Source organism: Eurypyga helias, unplaced genomic scaffold (genome assembly GCF_000690775.1).
Source record: "Eurypyga helias isolate BGI_N326 unplaced genomic scaffold, ASM69077v1 scaffold29718, whole genome shotgun sequence".
NCBI lineage: Eukaryota > Metazoa > Chordata > Aves > Eurypygiformes > Eurypygidae > Eurypyga > Eurypyga helias.
In genome coordinates this window covers 1-9202 of record NW_010268170.1, presented here as the reverse complement: position 1 = coordinate 9202, position 9202 = coordinate 1, and the positions used below count along the sequence as shown (strand labels likewise).

Genomic DNA, 9202 nt, shown 5'->3' with positions numbered 1-9202 from the left:
GGCAACCTGTCCCAGTGCCTCCCCACCCTCTCCGGGAAGAATTTCTTCCTGATATCTAACCTAAACCTCCCCAATTTCAATTTAAACCGGTTACCCCTTGTCCTGTCACTACAGGCCCTTGTAAAAAGTCCCCCCCAGCTTCCTTGTAGCCCCCCCAGGCACTGGAAGGCTGCAATAAGGTCTCCCTGGAGCCTTCTCTTCTCCAGTCTGAACAAGCCCAATTCTTGCAGCCTTTCATCATAGCAGAGGGGCTCCAGCCCTCTGAGCATCTTTGTGGCCTCCTCTGGACTCACTCCAACCAGTCTATATCCTCCCGATGTTGACGAATTACAGGCTGGGGAATTTCAAGGCAGTCATGCCCATCGCCGTTTGCGGCGGCACCAGGGACGAGCTCCTGCCCTCTATGCACAAGGCCGCTTTTCAGGAACCACCTGCCAAATCACCTTCAAAGGATCCACTCTCCAGATGCTACAGCTTCTTCCATTTCAGCCCTCTCCCGTGTAGGGCTGTTCCTTGAAATGGGGCCAAAACAAGAGCCAAGCGAGAGAAAACCGCCGGCTGCCTGGGAAGCTGCCCTCCAGCCCTCCGGACACATGGCGTGGAACAGCCGAAGAGAAGGAGAGTGCCGACTCCAGCCAGTGTCGCTCCAGCCGATGCACTCTAGAGGGGCCGACCGAATGCGTGGAGCACACATGAGCGTTTATTTTAAAAAGAGAGAACTATTTCCAATTTTCCTTGGTGCTCTTCAATTTAAGGAAGTGTGAAACCCAAGATCTTTCTTAACAGAGGCGGGATGGAAAGAAAGGTTTTCAGCCAGACCTCGACTTCAAATTCCGAGTTAAACACGTTTTACCAAGGGATACCATGCCGAGTAGTAAACATGCTGAATGTGAATGGCAGAAAGACAGAAAATGCATGTTTTCAACTCAGACCTGAATGTAAGCAGCAGGAAAGCTTTCCCAAGGATTTGCATAAAAAACCCCACGCAGTTTACTCTTAGAATCATAGAATCATAGAATGGTTAGTGTTGGAAGGGACCTTAAAGATCATCTAGTTCCAACCCCCCTGCCATGGGCAGGGACACCTTCCACTAGCCCAGGTTGCTCAAAGCCACATCCAGCCTGGCCTTGAAGACATCCAGGGATGGGGCATCCACAACATCTCTTCCTGCCCTCTGTCTGGTGGCACCATGATGCTTGTTCTCTTTGGAAAATGCACCAAGTTCCACACACACTCCTGAAATTCCTTGCACCTCCTTTCAATCAGACACAAAATCTTACGATTTCCTTTCTCACACCTATGAATTTAAATAAAAAAATATCCCTCCCAACGCAAAGAAGGAAAACACCTGAAGCTACCCAAGAAAATCCACCAGACCCATTCATAGGAAAGGCGTCCCATTTCTTCGCCGGCTCCTCAGCAGATCCTGTTTGGCTGCTGAAGGGAGCAGTGACTCCATGCGGAGATTTTACCTCCTGCCAAGCCGGTGAAGTCACCCCGAGGTCTACAGATCCTGGCACGGAAACTGGCTCGGGCGCAGGCACAGGAAAGGCAGCAGATGGCAAAGCTAAAAATATTCCCAGAGAACGAGCGCACCCCCTATGCCACCGGATAATAGAGGGGACCGCTGCTGCTTGCAGCTCCCCATCAGCCACCTGCTCAGGCCCTCGGGAGAGGAAAAAGCCCTCCCCGAAGGGCGAGCAGCAGGGAAAAGGCCGTCAAGCTCTACTCAGCCGGCGGCGCGGGCGCACATGGCGCACCAACTCCGCGGGACGGCCTGTAAAATCCACCCCAATTTGCCATCCTGCGAGTACGGAACAGATTTACCGATGGAATTAAGAGGTGGCAGAGCAGAGCGTACTCCCTCCTCACCTGTTTGTCTTAGGGATTTACCTTCTGGAAGGTGACATGCGGGAGCTGTGCAAGACTAAGCCTTGAGGGACCTGCATTTCATAGACAACGACCTTCCGCAGCAGGAAAACCAGGGGATTTAATTCTTCCTAACAGGAAGCAGTTCTTCCTAAATGAAGTAATGAACTTTTCAACCCTTCTGCACATCTCTGAAAGCGAAAACAAAGCTCTAAAAGCAAATAATAGACTCAATTTGAAACCTGCCAAATGGTCTACATCTGGTTATTGCTCAACAGTTCTGGTTGAAACGCTTTATTTCGCTGGAACCGCGTTACAGAACCGACAAAACGTTGGAGATGCTCACAGCTGCACTACCCAATTCCACAGGAATTCCTGGAGAGACGTTTCTCTAGGCTGCCAGTCAGCAACGACAGTACACCCCAGAGGGGTAAACCATCAGAGGACACCGCGGCCGAGGCTTCCCAACGCCCGGATGGCTGATGTGATCAGAGGACACCGAGGCTTACAGCGCAGCTCCACTTCTCCCTGCTCACGGCCAGGTGCCTGGATGAAACGTCACATTCCCGCAGACAGGGAGAAGCATGAGGCGGATATCTCCATGTCCCACTCCGAGAATACCCTTCTCACCCCAATCACCCTCACCTCCAGCAAAGACCTGCCTGTGCTGGAGCATCCAGAAATCCCCTCCTGCCTGGAATAACACTGCCGACAGATATTCGCACAACACCTCACACCGATTTACCCTTCCAGTATCGGAGCAGCACTACCTACAGCAGCCTGCTGATCCCTGTTAGCCAATCCGTGTGGCTATGACCAGCGCAGACCCATGTCCCTGCTGAAGTATCTCGGAACGTTACAGGTCTCAGGTGGACATTTTTCCGATGCAGTCCAAAACATGACTGTACCCACACCTCTGTCCACTCAGGAAACACTGATTTTAAAGGGCTGGCCATGAAAACATCAACAACCCTCAAAGCCAACAGTAGTTAACCAACTGGGAGTTGTTTCTGGGGTTATGCAGGTTACGCTGCAATGCCCGAGAAGTCCACGCGTGGACACAGTGAGCCGGGAAATCTTCTCTTCCTACGGCAGCATAAGCACACAGCTGCCTGCGCTTTAGTCTGTGTAAATACCTGCACGTTACCTTGGGGGGGAACAGGAAAATCAAGGCTCCCCACCAGGTACCGTTCCTGTATCGCACAGGAGAAATGGATTCCCAACACAGTTCAAAAAATAAGTACAGTTTTCTGATAGTTTGGCAAAAACCCCAAGAAAAATCTGGATTCAGGTGAACTGAGCTGTGGTACATTGGCGAGCGTAGGCGCAGCTCTTGGATATTGTTACTCACTGCACGAGAACCAAGATTTTTGTGATTCTACAAGCTCCAAAACCTCACTCGGAGACAATCCTGACATAACCTGGGTTTGCCTGCACGCTTCTCAAGCCAAGAGCCAGCAAGGCCGTGCCAAGCCATCGGTGTACGCCAGTTGCAGCAGGTGGCGGAGGAAGCAGTGGCCGATCACCATCTCCACACTACCATGAGAACATCACCCCCGACACGGTGTTCCTGATTATCTCCGCACAGCCGATGCGAGGTGGGTCACTCGGTGTCAGCTTATGGCTGCTCAGGCTGAGATGGGAATGGAATATGCGCTGACACATCCCGGGAGCACGACGGAGCCTTCCCAGAGCAGGCACACACTGGGAAACTGGCAGGGCCTCAGCGCTGGCCGGGCTGACTTTGCTCCCCGCGCTGCAGCCACAAGACTCCTGCTCCCCAGGCGGTGTGGTACCTGCCTCGCACATCCCCCCATTTCAAAGCTGCCTTTCAGTCTCTCCCCGCATTGTTGTGACACCACAGCAGTGGTGAAGGGAAAACCTGTTGGGTAACTGCAGGGGGTTTCATTTCATTTGGAATACTTGGAAAGAAACCATAAACATTTCAGCATTAAGACCGTTTTCTTGAAATTGCCCAAAGAGCTATTTTGCTCCTCCATGTTTCAATGAGAAAAAGCACTTTCACCAGAGCACTGCTGTTTGCAGAATCAGCTCCTTTCCCCACACTGTCCAGACAAACCGCATACTCAAACATGGGAAAGTAGCTCACTAGGAGTAGTTCCCTAAGGGGCCACTTATTGTACTTATTGTAGCCCCTCATCTACATTCATCACACCTTGCATGTTCCTAATAATTCACAGATCCACTCGAGACTGGGATGAAGTCTTGGCTTACCTTTGGATTAGTTCGCTGCTGCAACCTTCTCTCTTCCCTCTCTCTCTGCAAACGCTCAAATTCTTCCCTGATTTCAGCTGGCGTTCGCTTCCTTTCCACAACCTGCTCAAAAAGAAACAGTAAGTCAAAACCTTATCATGAGGATGTTTGGGGTATGGCCTGGCCGCTGGGACCCGGTACACTAACACCCTGTCCCCCCGGTGCTGCTGTAAGCCACGCTGCACCGGTTCCAGTCCTCAGGGTTTGGAAGCAAACACCTGAGCAGGTCAAATGTCAGGCACGAGAGAAACCCTCATGCCTTGAGAGAAGGGAAAATGGTCTCATTATTTCTATTCCCTTGGCAAAACCAGCGCACACAGACAGCAAACCACAAGGTGCTGCAGCGCAGCTGTTACCAACAGCTATACGTTAACTTCTCTACTGGGTGTAAACAAAAAATTGAAAATGACTGAAAGCTTCTGGCCTGAGGTAAACTCATTAAGTGAGAGTTTTGTCATTTTATGGCATGCTGATTCACATCCGTTAACCCTACACAGCTCGGGGAATAAGGGTTTTAAACAGGTACGGTCTTAGGTATGGACAGAAAAGAGTATTGGATTTGGCTTTTCAAAATAAGATCAACCCTGCCACAGGCAGCTTAAAAATGTCTGTTACACACCGCCACTGCGCCACTTTTCTTGCTGCTAACTGCAAACTTGGTCTGACCTGCCCCACTAGGATTCCGAAGCAAGCGGCGTAGCGCAATCTGCTAAGACGGGCAGAGGCTAGCACGGGGACTGAACAGGACAGCTAGCAATGGACACGTTCTCTTTCAAAGCCCAAAAACCCAAACCAAGAAGAAAAATCACCAAACCCCAAAAGCACAGAAAGAAAAAGTAGTTTCAAACTCAGAGGGCAGCCGATGCTGAAAACGGCTTCAGATGGAAAAGATGACACGAGATGGGACAATAACGATGCGTTTGTCTCAGAGATGCTGCCTGTCAGGGTAATATGCTATCAGGGAACTCTGAACGTCAGGTTCATTGTTCCCTTGTCAGGTGAAAACCCACCACGGCGTTCCAGCAGGCAGAAATAACTACACAGGGATGCCCTCAGACAAATCGGCCTTTGTAACCACCAGCACAGCTCGACACAAGAATGTCAGGTGACGGTGGGTTTAGCCAATTCCACTGGTCACACGGGGCTGCGTTTCTCTCACCTCCCATCCTTCCATTTCCAGTCCTCTCCTCCCATATATGTCATAGATGGCTCGGGTCTGTGGATCACTAAGCACTGCAAGTTAAACCAAGAGAGGACAGAACTCAATGTTTGCTCTTCTCACTCAGAAAACATGAGAGTAAAAAAAAAGAACTGTATAGCTCATCTTTCAGGTTTAAAAGAGTTTCTCTTTAGGCTATGGGACCGGGCATCTAGTTTGCTGCAGTAGTTGTTTAATGCAGACGAGTCCTACCAGCTTCTCACCCATTTGCATTCCAGGTTTCTTATCACACTTCCAAATGCTGAAGCTAATTGTAAGAAATCCCTTCCTTGTGCCTCAGTTATGGTACGTATTACCTACGAGGACACCAGGACTGAAGTAAATGTCAGCTTAATTCTGAATATTTTAAAAGGGCTTTGGCAGCCCTGGATGAGTAAACCCCTTCTAACTGCACTGAGTGCACTGTCCTTATCTCAGTCTTGGAATACGGAAGAACTTGCTGAAAAGCCACGGAGACCACAACCAGGTGACCGAGAACAGAAATTCAGGATGCATCACTTAAAAGTAAAGCATGAAACTGCCTTTCTGTTGGAAGCTTTTTGGTCTTTTGTGGGAGAGTCTTTTCAGAAGCAAAGGAAGTGCTGAAAAGGTCTTTTACAACACATGGGAAGTAAGGCCGAGACTCCACGTCTCGTTCCTTGCAGAATTCACACTGCCTTGCTCCTGGTTTACAGGACAGAAGCAGGAAAAAAACCATAGCTAAGTACAGCAGGTTATTATCACTTTGTAATGGTATCTGTCTTCTTCAGAAAGGAGGAAGACACAGCCTTCCCCATCAAACACCCCTGGAAACAGTTCCTGCAAACCTCCACCCTCCACCGACCTTCATAAGCTTGGTGAACAAGGTTAAAGAGCCGCTCAGCTTGCGTTTTGAGCTCGGGGTCTCTGTGCTTGTCCGGGTGGTACAGCATACACAGGCGGCGGTAGGCAGCTTTCAGCTCTTCCTGAGAGGCCTGTGAAAAGCAGTGAAAGTGAATTAAAGTACAACCGACACCATCAGAAAGAGACCGTTGTCAGGGTCAGCCCTAAAAGGGGAGTCCGGCAGCTGGTACCTCACGTGCCCAAAACCAAGAGCGGACTTTTGTTTCGCTACCCAAGTTAACGAGATGTTCAATTATACACACCAGCGTTTTCCACGCTGTTTATAGCGCAAGTGCCAGCAACAGCTCAGCAGCGTGCACCTCAGGATAGAAAGTTCAGTGGAAAAACAAAACCCAGAGCAAAAACCACCCATCCAAGCAACGCGTGTTCGTCCATCCTTTTGATCAGGTAACTACCGCCTGCTCAGTTCAATACAGAAGAGCAAGGAAAAATAAAGTCACCCAGGACAAAACCACTTCAATCCAGAGACCTACATCAAATCCTACTCGTATTTCAGTCTCAGACCCTCGGGTAGGCACTCTCTCTACAGGCCTGGCAGCTTGCCCTTTCCCCCCTTGTTCCTGCAGCAGTGGCTGGTGAGCACCTCGTCAGATGCGCACTTGCCGAAAGCCACCGGAACGTTGCCGCGAGGCACAGGCGGCGCATGCAGCTTCGCAGAGCAACCGACTGTTGCAGAATGGTGCAGGCACGAATTCCTGGGGTGCGGGAAGCAGGACGCCGCTTCTCCGTGCTGTGAGAAATATGGGGAGTGAAATAACCGAAATGAGGCAATGGATCTGTGCTGGATCCCTCAAGCAAAGGTCATCCCTTGTGTTCTAGGCGGGGGTTGCAACGGGCGAGAACACAACGCCAGCGAGAAGGGCATCCAGACAACGGCTTTCCGTAACGGAATTTGAAGGCACACATTCCATTTACTCTTAACGCTCTTCAGCGGCTGAAGCGTTCACAGATTCCAAGCTTTCACCGTGGCAATAAAGGCCCTAAAAGTTCATTTCTTAGATTAACATCTTTTTTGCCACTGCACGGTAAGGAGAGTCCGGGTTTTCATCACAGAAATGCATTCGTTTGCGGACCGAAGCCAGAAAGCAGATCCCTTTGGGGGACAGCTTAGAATAAATGTTTTCCCTGCACATTTGTACAACGTCACGTTAATGTTTCTAAATGACACAGAAAAAGGGGACCTGCCAAATTCGCTGGCCCCATGACAGCAGAGGTAGCTACAGATTAGCTCTTTCCTTCTGACTACCTTGTGCTTTCTCGGACACCAAATGTAAGCTCAGTTGAGAAGGCAGGGGAACATGCAGGTCTAAAATGGCATTCTTTAATCAAATTAATGATAAATGGTTTAATGTGCTATTGATTATATAATAGAAATGAGCAGTTTCATTTCTCATAAATGCCACGTTCAATAAAATGCTAGATTGGGCCCTTCATCAGCATTGAACAGCTTGGGTCATTGGTTCAATATTTCATGAGCAATAGCCTCTTAGAAACCACTGAAGGAACACTGGCATCGGTTCCAATTGCCATCAAACACGTAAGTCAGGAATAATCACGTGTAAGTTACATTCTTATTACCAAAACTCCAGGCAAAATTAAAAGGCGCCCCATCTCCCTACCACGGGTTCTTAAACGGCTTCATTTAGCACCTCAAACATGCCACCACATTTTTGGAGATTGAAATCTTTACAAGGCTGAAGGCGTGTGTAATTGCGGCTCCCTCACTGGGGCTGCAAATTTCACCAGTTAACCATCAGGTTAAGTTCAGCTGCCACATGACACCAAGTCGTCTCAGCGCACAGAGATGCGAGCTCACTGCATTCCATCGTTCTGCAGGATAGTCCTTCGGAATTTAATTAGCAAGGGGTAATTAACAAAGCAGCTACTGCTCTCAATTGGAATTAGTCCATTGAAGACCACTGTAACTTGCTTTCCAGCTCCCTGCCCTACCAAACCTGAACCTTCTGGTCTCCACGAGGAGCTGAAAGCCTCGCCATGTTACCTCTTCAGCCTTCACCGCTCACCACCAGCGCGGTCGCAACCCTTGTGCGGTCCCTGCCACTTCCTTTCCACCTCTGCACACCGCTGACGCCGGGGAGGGTGAACTACAGAAGCTGTTGAGTGACCTAAAAACGCGGCCCAGCGGCTTTTAACATGGCTGGGGCTTGATTCATGCAGAATTCTTACTAAAAACAGCACTTTGCTGCACGGCGGTAGTTATGACACCGGAGCTACTGTCACATGTTTTTCCTGCAGAAATGCAGATTTCCACCACGGAGACACAGGAAACTGCCCCACCGAGGCCCCAGGCACCGACATTAGCTCCAAAGGTAATTGTATCAAAGCGACCAGACTGCATTGCTTCAAGACTTCCTGAACTCCTATTCACGCAGCAGTCATAGTTCAGCAAGAGCCTTCTCCCGCTCAGATTGTGAACATCTAGGCCGACTTGCTTGCACAGTAAAATGTGGCTTTAAATACACATACACAGAAAGAATACAGATAGTGGGAAGGTGTATTACTATTGTGTTCAATGACCCAAACTACAGCACGGCCCACGTGTCCACGCTCTGGTGATTTGCCTCATTCCCACTGCAAACGAAAAAAGTTACATCCCATGAAGTTCCAAACTGTTCTGGCATAACAAAACCGCACCAATTAATACCAACAGATTGTTGAAAATTAAATTGAGAACTACTGATTCTCCTTTTTTTGACGAAAGAGGTGTTTTGCAAAGAAAAAAAAAAGTGACTGCTTCCAATTTGGAAACGCTTAGGAAGCTCGGTCCATAGAACACTAATTAAAAGAATGAGCCCACGACCAAAGAAATAAGTATATTGTATATAGACGCCGGGAGAAGTCCAAGACCAAGCTGCCGTATGCCCTGAGGAACATCCCACGGGAAGAATTCCCTGCATAAAGCGGCCGCCTCACCCTTGGCTCTCGCGCCCCTCCGCG

At 49.3% G+C, this 9202-nt stretch overlaps 1 protein-coding gene across 1 annotated transcript in view; it reads right to left on the bottom strand.

Moving 5' to 3' along the window:
* DNAJC11 (DnaJ (Hsp40) homolog, subfamily C, member 11) overlaps positions 1 to 6309 on the bottom strand; it is a 14950-nt gene extending 8641 nt beyond the window's left edge. The window contains exons 1-3 of the mRNA XM_010157672.1: positions 6186 to 6309; positions 5303 to 5376; positions 4105 to 4206 (exon numbers count right to left, since the gene is read on the bottom strand). Of these exons, the coding sequence (XP_010155974.1) occupies positions 4105 to 4206; positions 5303 to 5376; positions 6186 to 6273 (264 nt within the window). The 5' untranslated portion in view covers positions 6274 to 6309. The remainder of the gene's footprint in view (positions 1 to 4104; positions 4207 to 5302; positions 5377 to 6185) is intronic.
* Positions 6310 to 9202: the final 2893 nt, after the last annotated feature.